We start from the raw sequence: 21134 nt of genomic DNA on the forward strand, positions 1-21134 counted from the left end.
CTCCCTTCTTCAGTTTCAAGTGCACTTTATGTTGATGACTTCAGTATCTAGTCAATCACAGCACATGAGAACTATCAAGAGGCAGTTGCAATGTGCAATCAACAATATAAGTAAGTGGGCGCTATGTAAAGGTTTCAGACTGTCAACACAAAAAACAGTATGTGTACATTTTTGTCAAAAAAGAAATCATCCTGATTCTGATCCTGAATTGAAATTAGAAGGCCAGAATATACCAACGCAGCTGAATGCAAAATTTCTTGGACTAATCTCAGATAAGAAAATCATATTCGTGGAGCACATTCAGGAGCTACATAAAAGCTGTACAAAACATCTGAACATACTTAAAATCCTTTCATCAACAGCATGGGGAACAGATAGATATTCCTTACTAAACCTCTACAAAGCACTAATTAGATCAAGGTTGGACTATAGAACCCCTGTGTATGATTCAGCACGGAAATCAACTCTGAAATGGCTGGACCCAGTTCATCATAATGCAATGCATATAGCTACTGGCACCTATTGTTCCTCTCCCATATACAGGGTGTTTCAGTTAAACGTTTCAGAACTTCTAAGAGGGGTAGGGTACATCCTAACAACTCGAAATCATATAGCAATGTGGGGTCGGAAATGCTTTCCTGAAGCGGTGTTGTACACAGAAGCACCATAAAGAAAAGAGATCGTAAGTGAGAAATCGTTTTAATAATACATGAAAAGAAGCAAAAGGTACATGGATTAAAGTAAGTGTTCGAAGTTTCTTCCACGGGCTACAATGCACGCCTCACATCTCGGACGCATGGACATCCGAACATTCTGGAATACTCCAGGCGAATTTCGAATTTCTTCGGCTGCTACTGCGATTCTTGCAACCAGCTCCTCAGCATTGTCAACAGGGGTGTCATAAACTAGCGATTTCATATGACCCCAGAAATAAAAATCAAGACATGATAGGTCGGGTGACCGAGCAGGCCAACGCACGGGACCACCACGTCCGATCCACTGTTGACCAAATGTGACATCCAGGTAGTTACGCACATCTCCGCTATAATGGGCAGGGGCTCCATCGTGTTGGAACCACATTGTCTGTTGCGTCAATGCAGAAATCTGTTCATCTCTCAAAAGTTGTGGCAATACTTGCTGCAGAAAGATCAAGTAGATAGGTCCGGTTAGACAACACGGTAACAGGTAAGGTCCGATGAGGTGATCTCCCATAATACCGGCCCATTCATTGACCGAAAATCGAATCTGTGCTGCACGACGTCGCACAACGACTTCTGTGTACAATACCGCTTCAGGAAAGCATTTCCGACCCCACATTGCTATATGATTTCGAGTTGTCAGGATGTACCCTACCTCTCTTAGAAGTTCTGAAACGTTTAACTGAAACACTCTGTATATAGTTTCTATGCCGAAGCCAATAAACCACCTTTAACTATTAGGCAACAACAACTGGCATTGAATTATACATTTAAAATAAAATCTATGCATGGGCACCCTACTTGGGAGACCCTCTTTGATCCACGTTGCAGAAATATCTACCAGAACCACCAACAAGTAAATCGACCCCTGGGAATTAGAATGCGAGACATTTTAGCAGTACATTAACCTTAATATTGATAGTGTTGCACACCTGCCAGTTCAAACTCCTCCACCATGGGATTTGCATGTCCCAATATGCAACTTCTCCTTTTAGAAATGGAATAAAAAAATTATACCTGCAATAATCTTCCAACAGTTACATGCAGCACACAGAATTCAATTTCCTGACTATATTCGAAAACAGACACTTTAGTTGGAGCAGCAGCTGTATTCCCAGATATTACTTTAATGCAACAGTTACCGAAAGAATGCAGTGTATACACAGTAGAATTATATGCAATAAAAATAGTCTTAACTCATGTACAAGATAAGCATTACACGAGAAGTGTAATATATAGAGATTCCTTGAGTTCTTTACAAGCCATGTAAAACATAGGTACACTCAAACAGCCAATCCTTTGGCAGATACTAACTGACTGCACCAGAAATGAGGGATACACTTTTCTGCTGGATTCCAGGACATACAGGGATTGCTGGAAATGAAGAAGCAGACAGGGCAGCAAAAGAAGCCATACTACAGAGTGGAGAAGATATATCAGTGCCATATTCCGATTACAAGCCTGCAATATGACATACTTGCCAGTTTCAATGGCAAGAAACTTGGAACTAGCAAACTGCAAACAGATTATATTAAATAAAGCTGAATATTGAAAACTGGATTTCTAGTACATGAAGGCCGAGAAAAGAAGAAATAACACGGGCCAGACTAAGAATTGGGCATACCCATATTATGCACTCTTTCTTGTTGTGAGCAGAAGAATCACCACGATGCCAGACTTGTGGCACTATCCAATCAGTTCAACACATATTAATAGACTGTCCTACCTACGCAAATGAACACAAACATGCCTTCAAAGATATTTATAGGGCACATCACACCATTACCCTAATGGACCTCTTGAATTATAGAGATGAATTCACAGATGTTTTTAACTTCCTTAAAGCTATTAATTTATACCACCCCCTCTAAGGAAGTAAACATAAACAAGAGACTAACCCATTAAGTAAGACTCAAGTTGAAAGGAACAATTTAAATCCAAAGTAAACACCTCTGAAACACATCACACCATATTAACTGGCACATTATGACCCACGTAGTCCATGTGCTACTAAACCTCAATACAAAAAACAATCAAGCCATGTTTTATAATGTTTTATAAGCTTACATTCATAAATTGAAGTAGTTACCAGAGCCACTAACAGACAGATATATCTGAACCGAACATGGAAGTTAAGAATCGTGGAAAAAAAGTTAATTAAATTTAATTTATGATTAGAAAGGTATGAACCACTTTTATCATTTAATAACATTTGCAATATAATGGATCTATTTAACTAATTGATAATAAATGAACATATTAGAATATCCTCTGATTTCAAAGAGGAAATATTAGAAATTTACTTAGTGAAATTGCATGGCATTAAAGAACTAAACAAATTGAATTATCAAAGAATCAGACCTTTCAAACACCTCAACTGAGTGAGTAAGTTGTTCATTAATATATATTAGTGAACAACTTACTCCATTTCATTAAATACTATTTTGGAAAACCAAACAAGGAGTTATACTGGAAAAAAAAAAAAAAAAAAAAAAAAAAAACAAATTAAATGACATCAAACTTATTTTAAGAACTTACCTTAACTCTCTTACTTAGCATATCCTCAAAGAATTTGATCAGAGTTATATTGCTAATATGAAGTAAAAACTTTACTTTTGATTAATTTAGTTGGTTAAACATGTGCACACATGCACAATAAATGTTATTTAAATATTTAAATTAAACTCTTCCCCCAAGTGTTGTTGCTTTTTCTGAAATGTAATTATTTCTGTTGTGTGTATTGATCTTAAATTTTATGTATTAAATATAAGGTCAATTATGAAAAAGTTTGTTTCCTTGAATGTGTTTTAATAAGATCTATAAGAAGCATTATTTTGCTGGAAGTGAATGTTCATGAATTAGACGTTGATAATTATAATATTTGAAGATTACATGCACACAGCATAATATGATATGGGTGTAAATTAACTATTTAATATCGGTGTAGGTACATCATAGGTTTTGATACCTTTTGTGTTTGGGGTTTTCATTTAAAAAAAAAAAAAAATCATAGTTTGCTCAATAATTTAACCTCATACGTAGTGTAAAAGCATCGTTTAATTTTATCTCATATTGTAGCTGCCTTCACAACAAGATACAAGGTATTGCACTACTTCGAATAAATAATGCTCCTCTAGTAAAAGAGACTACTGTTATTTATTCTCAGTGGGCACCACCACCCAGATGGCACCGTCCCCCCCCCCCCTCTCTCAGGGTAATTCAGAAATTTTTTTTGCTGGTGCAACATAAGCCTCAGGCTTCCTTGCACCATATAGCTAATAATAATACTTACAATATTTAAATTATATAATGATAATTATAGTACACTTGAAATGCTTCATTGATAACTGAACAATTAATGATTTAAACTATTTTATAGAAGAATTTCACAACCTATATTTAATTTGTTCTTCCCATTAGCCCGAGATAAAGAAAAGAAACTTCTAGGCTTTTCCTTCATACAATTAATGGATGATAAGGGAACAATTCTTCGGAATGGAAGTCATGAATTATATGTTTATAAAGTGAGTATTTCTATGTATTGTACAGTATGAAATATTTTGCTTTCTTTTATTTTTTAACCAATATTTCTCCTCCGTATTCCAATATATTTGCACATTTTATTCACTGATATTCTTAATGGAATAATTTTTGTCTACCTTTGATTCTTTTGCATATGTAACACTCAGTATTTTTTTACATGTTTTTTTGGCGCAAGCAGGTGACTACTTTTTGTAACCTTTATCAGTTATTTTGTCTATAATCTAGTGCAATCTTTTATATTGAATTTTTTTTTTTTTTTTTTTTTCTTTCACTATTTGTAACTGAAATTGTCTTGGATATTAGATTGTATAATGAAAGAATAAAGATTAATTTGTTGTCTTGACCAGCACTTCAAATTCATTATATTTATTTACTATATACCTAGACTTCGTGTACATGCAAGTATACATGGACCTGTGCTTACTCTTAGTTAACCTAATACAACCCATGTATTTACTTGTTCCATGTTGGCTCCCAGCAGTTCTTGAAATCCCCAGCAACTTGCTTTCCAGGCTGCTTCTCACTCTAATAGAAGCACTGCTCATTCCGATAGGAGCAGTGCAAGAATCACTTTCACCTCTGTCTGTGACTACTGTTAATCTATTAGGCTGTGAATCCCCCCCCCCCAGCTAGTAGTTTTCCGACACGCCTAACATTGTCTTGATAGCATCAGCAAATATTCTTGCACCCTTTCTATTTAATGTTTAAATTTCTATTAAATGTACACCATCCCTGTAGAAGCTGTCTCTCCTGTTAACAAGCACAGACCACGCTAAGAACAATTCTATCCCATGAGCCTTGCACAATCTCTCCAAGGCTGAATTGATTGACAAGGCGCTCATCATGTATTTCCTCCTATCATGTCTGGGTAGAATTGTAGATATAAATTTAACCCGAACCAAAACTTGTTTTTCTACATTGACCTGTACTTGTTAATTATGCTTGCAGATCTAATAATAATGTCATTAGTACCAACATGTACAACAATTCACTTTTTGTGCCTTTAAAAAAATTGATATCTGCTCTACAACATCATCAACTTTTGCTCCTGGCAGACATACCCTGGTCCTATTCCACCTATCTGTTTTACACAATATATTCATGTTTCCCTGACAATTGAGTCACTGACAATAACTATTTCCTGTGGGACCAGCACATTCTGCCTTGATGATTGCCACTGTGATCTCTGTCATTGTGTTGGGTATCTGAGAGCTTGATTCCCCCGCCCCCCCAATTTTAATTCCTTTGAGGGCATATATCCTACTCCTCAAACTCTTGTAGATGCCAATCAGAATGCTGAGTTGTGCCTAATTTCTTCACACTCTCTGCGCCTAGCACACACAAAGACATTATCCTCCTTGGCTAGATCAAGTCCTGTTCCAGAAAGGTCCGCAAAGATTTCACAATTTGCACATTTTTTTAGACTGTGATGTGTTGGAGAATTGCTCCTTCCAGTTCTCCTCCAAGCCACAGCAGTTTTGCTACTTTATGCCCCTTGCTTTGCTGCTCTCATCCGGGGCATAATTTCCATTTAAGTACAATTTAATTGATTAACAATGAAAATTAATAAATTTAATTGATTAATTTACAATACTACACTAAGCTAACAGATTTCTAAATGCAGTGATACATATTACACTATTTTGTTTTACGCTGTTAAGTTTAAGATATACATTACACTATACTGGAACAGTCACAGTGTTAAATTAGTTATATCTATAGCTAAACACAAAAAGCATATAGTGTCTTTTATATATGTATTAGGCTGTACTGTTACGCTTGAAAGTTATAATTTAATTCTAATATGTAAGAAAATTATTCTACCAACTCTAACCTACGTGATTCGAACTTTAGAATTATGTGTTTACCACAATTAAAAAATTAGAATTCTCCTATCACTCAATCTACAACACTATAACAGTGGCAGCAATTTTTGAACAATACAATGGTTCTGCTTATATTAAGTAGTAACCTAAAAAATCTCTAGCTAAATTCAAAATAAACTTAGGAGCATAATTAGGACTATAAAGCTAGTTGTAGAATATGATTTAATATGGCAGTTTGACTAATAAAATAGCAAATTTTTTTCAAAAACTTATGTTTCCTGGAACTGAAAATTCGTTGACTAGCATGTTTAGATTTTTTTGCAGATACGTTTATTCTGTTAGTTTGACAATTCAGGATGTATTCAGTAGTCAGAAAAGGTGAGGGGAACGTGCTGTATGAAGTAACAAAATTCTTGGATATTGCATACACATGGCAAGAATGTACTCAGCTCCTTGACATAACTTGTCCTTGAAAATCACTGTCTGGTGGAATTGATCTGGAGGCCTCCTAGAAAATTAGCATAGTTTAGGTCTGGTGGACTATCTAGTGGCCAGACTGCACACACCATTTTAGAGCTGTATCCTCAAAATGTAAGGAAGATTAGATCTCACTATGATTTCCATCATAATCTCAAGACATCAATCATATTGCATGATGGAAGAGATGGAAGGGTTGTGGAGCTATTCTCTGGAGGCTAAACATGTGTTTCACCACTTCAAGCCTTCAATAAGCAAAGTGGAGGTATTCCACCGGTTGATGAGTTATCTATCAAGTAATATTACCTGGTAATACAGAGGGGCAGCATTCTTGTGTTTGATGTGGGTGCCACACCTACTTACATTGGTTTGCACCTGTCTGATCACTTCCTGTATACTAAGTGCATGATCACTTCCTGTATACTAACTTTGTATCGTCTTTGTTGATGATACAAAGTTTGGCAGGATTGTTAATGACAGTAATGGCAGTGTGCTGCTGCAACAGGATCTAGGAAATTTGGGCTGAAAAGTGGCAACTGAAGTTTAACATTGACAAATGCAAAGTACTGCATATGGGTAGAAGTAATCCCAGAGAAACCTACCAACTGTTTGGTACCACACTTAGGGTGTTAGAAAATGAAAAAGATCTGGGAGTAATTGTGCAGTCAGATATGAAGCTTTCTGAACAGTGCAGACAGGCTGCCAGCACAGGTCATGAGGTATTGTCAGTGATATATAGGAATTTTGTTAGTAGGGAAAAAGAGGTGATTATCCCTTTGTATAAGGCAATCGTCAGGCCACACCTTGAGTACTGCATACAGGTCTGGAGGCCTCATTGTAGGAAGGATGTTGAGTTGCTTGAGTGTGTATAGAGAAGGGCAACAAGTTGGTGAGGGGGATGAAGGGGTCCTCTTACCAAGAAAGACTTAAGTTCTGCAAATTGCAGTGGCTGGAGACTAGGTACCTGTGAGGTGATCTGATTGAGGTGTATAAGGCCTTGAATGTGTTGATAACTCTGAATTCTGATGGGATTCTTCCACTTGCTGAGATAACAAACCTGAGGGGTCATAAATTCAAATTGAGGAAAGAAGGTTGTAGAACAGATGTTCAGAAATTTGTCTTTAGCTAGTGGGTGGTTAATTTCTGGAACAAACTTCCATTTGTATTTGTGGAAATTGATAGATTAAATAAATTCAAGGAGGAACTGGAAAAATGTTTAGAGGGAATGGTTGTGTAAAAAAAAAAAAAATTTTTTTTTTTTGGCTGATGCTACATAAGCTCATACGCTTGCTTTCTTGCATCACATGCATCCATTACTGCTACTACTACTAACCGCATTTCAGTTCTTGCTGTCAGCATTTTAGACTACCAGGTAGCAAGCACAGATTGACATATCTTAGAGAATGTCTGTGACATCCTCAAGCACCAAGTATATATTATTACAGTGGACTCCCTCTTTACGATTAGTTCACTATACGATCAAATCACTTTACGGCAGACTCTTCATAATAAAATATTGTTCACCATATGTTTGCAAATTGAATTTTAAATTTATTAAAACTGTGGTTCTGATAAGTAAAAATATGATAAGTTTTATCCATAGACTATAAAAGTAAAGATATAAAGCAGAAATTTACACTTTATTACCTTACCAATTAACAAAATTGAATGATACATGAAAATTGGAAGAATATTTTCCTCAGATTAAATAAAAATGAATACAAAATAAAAATAAATTTAAGTTTATGTACATAGCTTAATTATACTGTAATATATACATACTAATTGATATTTTTGTTCACTGACTTTTTTTTTTTGTTGTAAAATTAAAAACAGAAAAAAAAAAGATAAGCAATCAATTACAAAGAAAACAGCATGCACAAATTGCAATTAACGTGATATATGCACAAATGAGATATGGAGTAACAAGTTTACAAAGCTTAAAAAATAAGAATGGAGAGAAGATTCTGAAAATTTATTTATGTTTTTTATATGATTGAAGAATTCATGAAAGGGGAAACACATTTTACCATAATAATGTTAAAACCCACAGAATTCCAGATATTGGTATTATCACATATACATAAGATTGAGTTTACTACCCATTTATAATAGATTGCACTAACAGAAAAGCCCAATAAACTGGAAACTGCAAATTGTTTTATGGTTTTATGGTTGTGACCTCCAGAAATGTGATTTGGAAAAATATTACAAAGGTGTTCAAAAATTTTTTTTTTTTTTTTTATATAAACCCCAAACACGAGAGGTATTAGAACCTATAGTACTTAGTACTGTGGTTGGGTTGGAGGTTGAGAAGACGAAAGAAGATATTTGTTAACATTAGACTTAAACTTCTGTATACTGTAATTTTCAGGAAATACATACGAAGGAAGGTTGTTCCAGAAAACGGCAGTTGAATGAACGAGGAAGATGAAACGTTGGTTCGATGAAACAGCGAGTGGAGAGACTCTATTAGAGATGAATCGTTAATTAACCTAACAGCCCTCTTTTGAACAGAATTGAGAAGCCTGAGGGAGGTTTTGGGAGCACCACCCCAGATGTGGAAACAATATTCCATGGTAGGGTGGATTTGCGATTTGTACAGAGTGAACAGCTGTTTGGAATTAAAGTAACGCTGAGAGTGAAAGAGAAAAACCAAGTTTTTTAGATGCAGAGCAAGCAATATTTGTAATTTGCTTGTGCCAAGAGAGATTAGAAGTCAGGGTAATCCCCAAAAGAGATATATCATTTTGCCTAGAAATCGGAGTGTCACCAAAGATAAACATAGGATCAGAAGAATCCTTTTTCTGAGATATAATACAAGACTGAGTTTAAGAAGGATTAAAATCAACTAAGTTATGTTTGCCCCAATTCAAAATTACCAGATCGACATTTAAGGAATTGGTAGCAGATTTTCGAGAAGTTGAACTGATTGAGCAGAATCGGGTTTCATAAAATGGAAAGTGGAATGCAATGTGCTATCATCGGCAAAACTATCGATAGGATTTCCAGTCAATGGAAGAAAGTGGGGGGGGGGAAAGAACTGAACCTTGGTGGACACCGGCATTAGTGGAGAAGTTAGAAGACAGAGAGCCATCTACTATCACCCTCTGTGAGCGATCCAAGAGAAAACTGGATAACCAATTACAAAAAACAGTTGGCAAACCAAAAGATGGATGCTTGTTTAGAAAACCTTTATGCCAAACACGATCAAAAGTCTTTGAGATGCCCAGAGCAACTGCTTGTGTTTCACTGAACTTTTCCATTGAATTAGTCCATAAATGGGTAACATAAGCCAGAATATCACCAGTGGATCGATACTAGCAATCGTTGATCAGACGGAAGGTTTCTAGGTAGTTTAAAAATTGGCGGTTAATTGATTTCTCCATTACTTTAGAAAGAGTAGAAGTAATTGCAATGGGACGATAATTGGATGGGATGGATTTGTAACCCTTTTTAGGGACTTGCTAGATATGAGCTAATTTCCAAGCAGAAGGAAAACACCTTTGGAATAAGAAAGTGAAAAAAGGTGGCAAAGAATAGGAGTAAGCTCAGGAGCACAGGTTTTGAGAAGGAGTGGAGAAATACCATCAGGATCTGGAGTTTCCTAGCATCATGATTCGTCAAAATCCTTCTGACATCTTTTGATGGAAGAACAAAGGAGGCATTGAATGGAGTGTGTTGGGAATGGTGGGAGGTGTTTTCCCAAGATTATTTATACACGAGTTGGAAGAAAAATGGGATGCTAGCAGGTCAGCTTTATCCTTGGCTGAAGTGAAAACAGAACCATCTGGTTTGGACAGAGGTGGGAGCAGAGATGGGCAAAAGTTGCAGCCAACAGCTTTGGCAAGAGACCAGAATGCTTGGCTACCATTAGGGCAAGTAGCAAGTTTTCTACTCTTAGCCTGTTCAAACTCTAGTTTGGACTGATTAATAACTGCTTTACGGTTGTTGTGAGCTTTGGTGTAGGCAGAAAATGAAACTGAAGAATTAGAAACAAGCCAATTACGATATGCAACATTCTTCTCTTGAACAGCCTTAGCACATTTATTGGAAAACCAAGGTTTAGATAAAGGACGAGATTGTAAAGTGGAATGTGGGATAAAGGATTCCATTCCTGCAAGAATAATTTCACTGACTTGTTCTGAGCAAACGTTGACATCAGAAGTTTTGAAACAGTAATCAGTCCAAGGAAAAGAAGAAAAGAAATCTCGCAGGTCATCCCATTTTGCATTCTTGTAATGCCAAACAATATGAGGTTGGGAAAAGCCATGAGATAAAGGCTCCATTAGAGAAGACACAATCACCAAGTTGTGATCTGAGGTGCCTAAAGGACCTCTCACTTCGACCGTGTACTTAGAAGGGTTGTTTGTGAGAAAAAGATCGAGCATGTTGGCTGTATGGTTAGGATTGTCCGGTATTCTTGTAGGTAAATGAACAATCCGTGCAAGGTCATTAGTAATTGCAAAAGCCTCAGCATCTCGACCAGCTGGTTCTGTGTGACTAGAAAACGGAAGCCAGCTGGAGTTTTGAGCATTAAAATCACCAAGGAAAATTACCTCACTGTTAGGAAAGTTGGACTGGAGAAAGTCAAGTTGCAAAGAGAGGAAGTCAAAGAGGTCTAAGTGATTAGTGGAATTGGGAGAACGGTAGAGACAACAGATGAATTTGAGACAATGAGTTAGAGAGATTTTAAGCTGGAGAAGATCGAAAAGAGGAGATTCCAAATTACCAAGTCTCTGACAGGGAAAATCGGAACGGACATATGTACAAGTACCACCTTTGAGGCGAAAGGAATCATAGAGCGAATAATTTGGGTAACTGAGATGAGCAGTAGTTGAATCAACTGATAACTGAGATTCTGTCAGAAAAAGTACATGGGGTTTGGGAGAATGCAAGTGGAAATGGACATCGATGAGATTAGAATTGAGACCACGTATATTTGTGAAATGAATTAGGAAGTTTTTTTTGGAGGTTTAGATCTTTTCACAGATAAGCTTACTCTATTAGTTTGACAATTCACAGTGTATTCAATGGTAAGAAAAAGTAGGTGGGATATGTTGTATGAAGAAATGAAATTTGTGGATATGGCATACACGTGGTAAGAATATACAGCAGGTCCCCGTTATAACGCGGTTCGCTTTACGCTGATTCGTTATAACGCTGTTCTTATATTATAACCCGTATCTGACTATAACGCTGTCACAGATCACTATAACGCTCTTTTACAGATTACATTTTTGACATATTTATCGAAATCGTTTCATTTGATGGAGTCGATAGCTTGAAAATGAATAGCAAAACAGCATTAAAACGTTTCCCACGCCGACTTGAGCAATTTTCCCACGCTCAGTGAAATTTTCTCTCACGCTAATTTAAGTACAGTCACTTGTTACGTAGTTCCGAGATCAACATTTTAAAAAAATGATCACATTTTATTGCTTGTAATATTTGCGTTATATGCATTTATCCGAAGTCTAGTCATCACTCAGTACAGCATTAGACATTGTGCGTAACGGACAGTTTACTTGAACATTGTATCATAATTAATTCAACCAACGCAGTTATATTTTCGAAGAGCTAATAATCACCGACAGGAATGAAAATGCAACAACGTCTGGGCGCAGTACGAAGACTATAAATGTAAGAAAAAGACTGAATTTGAAAATTAAATTAGACGTTTTGAAGCGAATCGATTCCGGTCAACGACAAGCGGATGTGTGCCATAATTTAGGACTCGCAAATTTAACTGTAAGAACAATTATGAAAAAATAAAGAATTAATTTTAGCAGCGGGAAAGATAGCTGTTCCACTGCAAGCAACTAGAACTAGACCGGCTATTAGGATTGAAATGGAAAGACTAATTTTTTTGAAGATAATATTCCAATGCAGAATTCAGTTAAGTTAAATATTAAAAAAAAGAGAGAGAGAAAAAGAGATTAGCCAATACGATGATCTGAAGAAAACTCGCCTAAAAAAAAAAAATGTGGAACCATTTAAAACTGGTAGAATGGATTTAAAATCCCGGGAGAAGCCGCTAGTGCAGATTAAGGAGCCGAAACTTTCAAAAAATAACTTGTTAAAATTATTGAAGAAGGGTATTATGTGTTATACTTCTCAACAAGTTTTTAACATAGATGAAGCAGGACTTTTGTGGAAACGAATGCCTAAAAGAAGTTTCATATTGAAAGAACAAAAAACATGCCAAGTTTCAAAGCGGCGAAGGATCGGTTGACTTTATTGTTGGGTGGTAATGCTGCGGGCCATTTAAAATTAATACCCTTTTTAGTTTATTTGGAAGCGGGCCAAAGTTCAACTCAAAATCCACACATTTTTCATGATTAAATTCATCCATTAAATTCATTATTTTAATTGGAATTTTGTTTACTTTTGAGACGCAAGTAGTTACCACATAATTATACGTATGTAATGCAGAATATTTTATATGTGCAAATATTTGAATATTAAATATTTTGACCGACATTTGTGCATCTTTTCATTACCGTTTATTATTGATTAGGAAATATCCTATGGCACCGACCGCAGCTCACAAATACATATGTTACCTTATGGGAAAGCGGCGCTCGCTTAGCGCGGATTCATTTAGCGCTCTGTTTTTCCGGAACGAATGATCAGCGTTAAGCGGGGGTCACCTGTACCCAAATCTTTGACATAAAGGGGGGCCTCAACAATGCCCCCTGCATACACACTACTCAGACTCCCTCCAGTCACTATCTGGCAGAGTAGAGGTAGCAAGGTTATACACTAGCTGATCCCGAAGCCTCCTAGAGAGTTACCAATAGGTTCGATCTGGTGTATTATCTAACGGCTGGCCTGCGAACACCGTTTTAGAGCTGTAACTGGATCTCGCCACGATGTTCATCATAATCTCACAAGTCATCACTCATACTGCATGATGGAAGAGATGGGGAAGGGTTGACCAGAAACTTAGCTCTGGAGACTAAACATTGGTTCCACCACTGCAAGTCTACAATAAGCAAAGTGGCATTGCACCTGTTGATGAGAGTCATCTACCACCTAGTACTGCCTGGTAACACAGAGGGGTGGCATTCTTCCATGAGGCGCCTCCATAGCCAGGTGGGAAAGAGCAGCAGTGCGTAGCACACGCTTCTTGATTAGACCGGGGTTCGAGCCCGTCACCACCAAATACGGAGGATGTGGAAAGGTCAGGGAATGACCATCGCATATCCCGGAGCAATATGGCCTTAGTTGCTAATGCTCCTAAAAATCAAATAACAAACAACAACAACAAACATTCTTCCATGTGGTGTGGGCACTACACCTTGACCCCTTCTTACGTTGGTTCACACCTGGGTTGGTCACCCACCATATATTTGTGCATGGAGGTTATACCCAGGATTACTAACTGTCCCACCATCTTGAAGGTGCAAGCAGAGTTGGCTTGCACCTTCACGATGGTGGGATTTGGCTCCCACAGACCGTCCGGACTTTGCCGAACTTGGATCCACTTGACTTGAGTGTAACCCGAATATCAGTTCCATCAGCATTTTAGACTCCCAGGTAGCAAGGACAGCTTGTCTGGCTTATCTGGAGAGAATGTCTGTGACAACCTCAAGGACCTTGAGATTGTCACAGACAAGAACCAAAATTGATTCTTATAACCAAACATATGATAATGATGAAAGTGTTGTGCATTTTAATGATATGAATTGGTTTTTTGAAATTAATTCGGCTGATTTCACTGACCAGTGATCATGTTAACTGGCACCTACTTATTTCGCTTTACAGTGGAAATTGTCTCTGACTGGAACATGTGGTCCTTCCTCTCAGCCAATATCAGTATTTGTAAACATGTTGGCTACGTGTTTTGTTTTTGCATCCTTTAGGTGAAGTGATTTTTTGTGCTGTGCTTTAATCAATATATTAGTTTTAATTAATTTTTTAATCAATAAGATTAAATTTTATCATTATAAAAATCCACTTTTAGAGAGATAAATAGTTTAGTTTTATAAAGTAAAAATTTAAACTTGCAAGGTTTTAGAACGAATTACCAAAAAACAATGTGTTATTGGGTTCACATTACAATTCACGATACAGTGGTGTCTTTGGAATGGATTAATATTATAAAATGGAGGTTCACTGTACTTTTTTAATTATTTTTAGGTAGCATTTCATTTTGGCACATGATTATGGCAAAGGCATGAGCATCAGGAACATTATCGCAGAGTTTAACATTGTATGGGATTTGATAATGGGGTACCATGTTAAAGTTTGTACACAGTGAATGAATGTTGCAATTAAGTTCAGAATAATAGATTCGGGTAATGTATACTGTGTTACCAAAAAGTATTGAGAAATGAATGGATAAGCATATTTCATGTAGATTAATAGTTGCAAATATCATTGGGGATGATGAAGTAGTAGACAGATATCTATATATAAAAGGATATTTTGGAAAGTAGTGCTTTTTCACGTCCACACTTTTTTGCTTTCCACAAGCCGAGGCTAACTGCTATTGCATCATACTGCAACAAAGTGATTGACATGTCTGTCTCAAAGACAGGCATGTCAATTAATTTAATTTAAGACTGATTTAAGACTTCCATGCCTAGGCATGTCAGTCTTAAATTAAGCTGTGTATACCACAGCAATGACTCATTATCTGATAGTGTATAGTAGTGTTATAGTAATGTTATATGACATCACACAATGTTGACAGTTCAGCCGTTGTTAATTAGGGGGTTTAATTTTTAGTGTTTTTAATTTTAGAATTCTTTTTCAAAAGTTACTTCAGCTTTTCGGCGACATTGTTAATAATGGCAGTAATAGAAATGAGAAAGATCATATCAGAAAAGCTGAGAAGAAAAGAAAAGATCTTGAAGAGTATGAAGCAGCACTTAAAAATTCTGATATTGAAGAAAACAAAGCAATTAAAATAAGTTAAAGGCTTCACAATTAAGAAAGGAAAGATGCAAAAAAAAAAATAAAAAATGAATCACAAATTGGTTATTGAGGAGTCTGCTGACGAGGCTACTAGTGACGGTCGTGTTCCAAGCCGCTAAGTGGATTTTTCTTATTTATTGATTTGAAATTATTGTTTTTCTAAAACTTTTGATTTAAATTTAGTAGTATAACATTATTTTGTGATTTTTTGATTAATTTGGTGTATTTATTCTTTACTCGGCCTTGTAAAAGTATCGGTAAGGGTTTCCACGTGTTCGTAACTACCGCTACCGTTATTAACTTTCCCGCCATTGTGATACCGTACTAGATATACCGTAGGTTATATACCGTACTAGATAGCGTTAGTTGAACTTCGTTAGCAGTTAAATTGTACGTTTAAATAAATACATATAACGACTTAGATTACAAACGTAATATAATTAATAACATAATTAATTAATAAATTAATAGAATCATGACTCAGACCAGAGCAGCAAAGCAAAAGGCTCAAGCTAATGGAAGTGCTGTGGCTCAGAGCAGAACTGAGGGGGGCAGTTGTCCTCTGACTCACAGCCTTATAAAATGCACTGTTTGCTTGATGTTTGCAGAGCAATCGGGTACGGGACATGATACTGCCAAGGGGGATGTCTTTGTGTGTGCGCGCTATGCAAGGAGTGTATCGATATCAGGCAACAACTCGGCGTTCTTTTGGGCCTATATGAGAGCTTGAAGGACAGGGTGGATGCCCTCAAAGAAACTAAATTGAGGGGCCCATCAAGCTCTCAGCTGCCCACATCAACGCCAGAGCTTGCACTTGGGCATCGCGTGACACAGAGACAACCCCCAAGGCAGAATGCGCTGGTCCCGAAGGAACTAGTAGTTGTTGGTGACTCTATTGTCAGGGAAACGGGGAACATGCTTTGTAAAAAAGAAAAGTGGAACAGGACCAGGGTATGTCTGCCAGGGGCAAAGGTTGATGACGTTGTAGAGCGAATATCATCTTTTAAGGGCACAAAAGGTGATATAGTTGTACACGTTGGCACTAATAATATTAAGAGTAGGAGACCGGCAGAATTACTTAACAAGTACAGGTCACTGTTGAACAAAAGCCGAGAATTAGGGTTGAATTTGAAAGTGTCTGCAATTCTGCCCAGACACGATAGGAGGGAGTATATGATGAGAGCCTTGTCGATCAATTCGGCCCTGGAAAGATTGTGCAAGGCTCAAGGGGTAGAATTTTTTTCAGCCTGGACTGTACTTGTTAACAGGAGAGATTGCTTCTACAGGGATGGGATACTGTACACTTAAATAGAAAGAGAGCAAGAATATTTGCTGATGCTATCGAGGCAGTGTTAGGTGGGTCGGAAAACTGCTAGCTTGGGGGGAGACAAAGACCAATAGATTGACAGTAGCCACTGGCAGAGGTGAAAGAGATTCTTGCACTGCTTCTATTAGAATGAGCAGAAGCCTGAAAAACAAGATGCATGGTAGTTCAGAGACTGCTGGGAGCCATTGTGGTACAAGTAAACACATGGGTTGTGTTAGGGTAGCTAAGAATAGAAACAGGTGCAGGTATACTTGCGTGTACACCAATGCTAGGAGTTTAGTAAATAAATTTGATGAATTTGAGGTATTGCTCAAAACATCGAAGGTAGATATTGTTGGGATATCAGAGACGTGGTGTCACACAGATATAAGGGATGCGGAACTGCAATTTGGGGAGTACAACGTCTACAGAAAGGATAGAGAGGATAGGAAGGGGGGAGGTGTTATGCTATTAGTTAAGAAACACATAAAAACCAAGGAAGTGAAGCCAGTCGACATCGCTGGACAGTGCAGTGTGGAGTCAGTTTGGTGTGACATAAACATTGGGAGATCAAAATTAAGAGTAGGAGTGTGCTATAGGCCTAATGACTCTGATGAGTATAATAAGGAACTGTACAGGGAAATAGAGTGGGCCAGTAAATCAGAGTGTCTTATAATGGGAGATTTTAATTTCCCAGATATTGACTGGAATTTGGGGGCTGGATACTCACACACTAGCAGGGCTTTTGTGGATTTATTGGATGATTGTTTTCTACATCAGCATGTTCGGGAGGCAACTAGAGGGAGTAATACTCTTGATTTGATTATCAGCAGTGATTCTTCATGCATTAAGAATCTGCAGATAAATGAACCACTAGGTGGCAGTGATCACAGTGTGCTGAAGTGGGATTTACTCAAAGAGGTAACTACCATTAGGGGTAAAGGGAAGGGTTATTGCTTCTGTAAAGGCGACTACGATGGACTGAGACAGTATTTAAATTCTATACAGTGGGACCAACTGATGATGTTACCAACAGCAAATTCAAAATGGGAAGCATTCAAAGAACTTATCTTGGAAGCTACTAGGCTTTACATATCAACTAAGAAATATTGTTCAAGGTTTAGGCCAAAATGGATGTCAGATGAACTAATGAGGCATATGGCAGAGAAGAAAAATGCATGGGATACTTACAAATTAACACATGACACAGAAGCCTATGATAGATACAAGTTGATATGCAACTAAGTTACAAAGGAGGTTAGGCAGGCGAAGGCAGATTACGAGAAATCCTTGGCAAGGGATGCAAAGTAAAACAGCAAAGAGTTCTTTACTTATGTAAACTCTAGAAGGAAAGGGATGAATCAGATTGGTCCACTTGATATTGATGGGTCAACTGTTGATGATCCTGCTCAGGTAGCTAACAAACTAAATGAATATTTTGCATCGACATTCACACATGAGGAGTTATTCAGCGAGGGGAATGCCAGAGGTGTATTCAACTCTAGCAGTAAGTTACAGAATCTTGAAATAACTGGGAGTAAAGTGGAGGAGAAACTGTTGAAGATAAACACAAGAAAGGCACCCGGGGTGGATGGGATCTATCCAGTTATATTAAAGGAGGCAGCAAAGGAAGTAAGCAAACCCTTAGCCATAATTATGAGAGCTTCCTTGGACTCAGGGGAGGTACCCATAGACTGGAAATGTGCAAATGTGACCCCAATTCACAAAGGAGGATCAAAGGCTGACACAAGTAATTATAGACCTGTGAGCTTAACTTCTGTTCCAGGAAAATTAATGGAAGCACTGGTTAAAGAAGCACTGCAGGATCATTTAGACAAGACTTCAGTTATAGCTCAGACACAGCATGGTTTTGTTAAGGGGAAGTCTTGCCTGACCAACTTGATTGGATACTATGATGCAGTCACAAAAGAACTGGATGCAGGGAATAACTTTGATATTATATACTTGGATCTTAGAAAGGCTTTTGATACTGTTGCACATGGAAGACTGCTACACAAATTGGAGCAGTGTGACATTGGAGGCAAATTGCTGCTATGGATAAAGGGGTGGTTGAGGGGGAGAAGACAGTGAGTGGTAATCAATGGACACTGCTCATCGTGGACTGATGTTATTAGTGGAGTCCCTCAGGGCTCAGTGTTGGGTCCATTATTGTTTTCTGTATTTATAAATGATATTGATGATGGTATATCGGGATTAATGTCCAAGTTTGCAGACGATACAAAGGTTGGCAGGGTTGTCAAGGACACTACTGACACTATGCTGCTGCAACAGGATCTGGAAAGGTTGAGCAGATGGGCTGAGAGGTGGCAAATGAAGTTTAACATTGACAAATGTAAAGTACTACACATGGGAAACAGCAACCCCAGAGCAACGTATCAACTCTGTGGTACAACACTGACAGTGGTAGAGAATGAAAGGGACTTGGGGGTGGTTGTGCAGGCAGATATGAAGTTCTCTGAGCAGTGCAGACGGGCTGCAAGAGTAGCTCATGGAGTATTGTCAATGATATACAGGAATTTTTCCAGCAGGGATAAGGAGGTGATTATTCCATTGTATAAGGCGATGGTCAGGCCACACCTAGAGTACTGTATACAGGTCTGGAGGCCTCATTTCAAGAAGGATGTAGAGCTGCTGGAACGAGTACAGAGAAGGGCAACAAGATTAGTGAATGGAACAAAGGGGTGCTCTTATGAAGAAAGGCTTAAGTTTTGCAAATTACAGTGTCTGGAGACTAGGCACCAGCGAGGTGATCTGATAGAGGTGTATAAAGCCTTGAATGGTTTAAGCATGCTCAATGCTGATGGGATTCTTCCTCTAGCTCAGAATAATCACCTGAGAGGGCATAAATTCAAATTGAGGAAAGACAGATGTAGGATAGACGTGCAGAAATTTGCCTTTAGCCTGCGGGTGGTTGGTTGGCGGAACAGACTTCCATCCCTTGTGGTGGAGGTTGATAGCCTAAATAAGTTTAAGGCTCAGCTGGACAGGTATTTTGAACGAACAGAGGGGTGAAGTGGAAGTGGTTTTTTTTTTTTTTTTGGCTGATGCTGCATAAGCTTGCTTTCTTGCATGAAATGCCTCTACTAATGCTAATGCTAATTGTTGATAGCTCTACTGAAACTCCAATCATTGATAAAAAAAGAACAAAATCGTAAAAATGATTAAGTGGTAAAAGGCAAAAATGATCAAATAGAGATTCCTGGAAATATTCACTGTTGAGGAAATTTTTAATACATGATGTTTTTGGAAGTATTGAACCTCCTTTGGAAGAAAAGCTTTAATGTGCAATTTTAGCTGCAACAAATAATACTGTTTGCTGAATGAAAAAATTTTATCCGAAATTAAGATTCTTGGAGAATTGAAAATAGTTTATTCATCAGACCAAATTATGTCAGATAGTTGTAATGCTGATGAATACAACTCTGTAATACCCACAACACTTTATTCTCTGGAGCTTTCAGGTTTACCTCCACATAAATTATTATTTAAGGTAAACAGAATTGTTATGGTTTTAAGAAACTTAGATATAAAAAATGACTACCTGTAGTGGAAATAAGGAAGAAATGTTTGTTTTGTGAACACGTCACAGGTGACAGAGCTGGATTGAAATCATGTATTCCACGGATTTATATGTATTCAAATGAAGGGGGAATATAACTTCATTTTAATGAACACAGTTTCCTGTGAAATTGGCTTTTAGTATGACAATAAATAATAATCAAGGTCAAACATTATCTAAGGTTAGTATTGACTTAACATCGTCATGGTTTTCACATGGACAACTGGATAGATGTGCGGAAATTTGCCTTTAGCCAGCGGACAGTTGGTTTGTGGAATAGACTCCCATCGCTTGTGGCCCCTCGACATGGGCACCTGTACGTGGTGAGGGGACCTCCCAGTGACGCTGCTGGACTTCCAGACTAGCATCACTGGGATCCAATGCCCACAGCCCAGGTTCCAGGCTTACATCAATGGAATCCGGCGTGTTTGCCGTGCGCTGCGACCCGTGGAAATTCGGAAAGGGGGATCCTGGTGGTTGAGGGGCCCAGCTTCAATACACCACTTTGGCCCCTGCTTCGACAAGACGGGTGGTCCTGGAAGGCCCGGCTAGGATCAATCAGCTAGTAGGCTTGCCTGCGAGTGTCAACCGTGTCAATGCCACGCCCCTACCCTCATGGTCCGAGGGACAGGATTCAGGCTGGCGGCGGTGCAGGTATAGTGTCTGGGTAGCCCTGGCGTTCCATTCCCGAGCGCATTTATTGCATGCCGGGTAGTGGGCGTCCCTTTGGGCTCCGTGCTGGGTGGGGAGCCCGGGCACTGAACAATTTAAAAAACTTC

At 38.0% G+C, this 21134-nt stretch overlaps 1 protein-coding gene across 1 annotated transcript in view; it reads left to right on the top strand.

Moving 5' to 3' along the window:
- Nucleotides 1-21134, top strand: part of spg (dedicator of cytokinesis spg) — a 916969-nt gene that overhangs the window by 299428 nt on the left and 596407 nt on the right. The window contains exon 17 of the mRNA XM_090372306.1: nucleotides 4119-4222. Within this exon, the coding sequence (XP_090228432.1) occupies nucleotides 4119-4222 (104 nt within the window). The remainder of the gene's footprint in view (nucleotides 1-4118; nucleotides 4223-21134) is intronic.

This window comes from Mastigoproctus giganteus, chromosome 4 (assembly GCF_048544385.1).
Source record: "Mastigoproctus giganteus isolate SK-2022 chromosome 4, ASM4854438v1, whole genome shotgun sequence".
NCBI lineage: Eukaryota > Metazoa > Arthropoda > Arachnida > Uropygi > Thelyphonidae > Mastigoproctus > Mastigoproctus giganteus.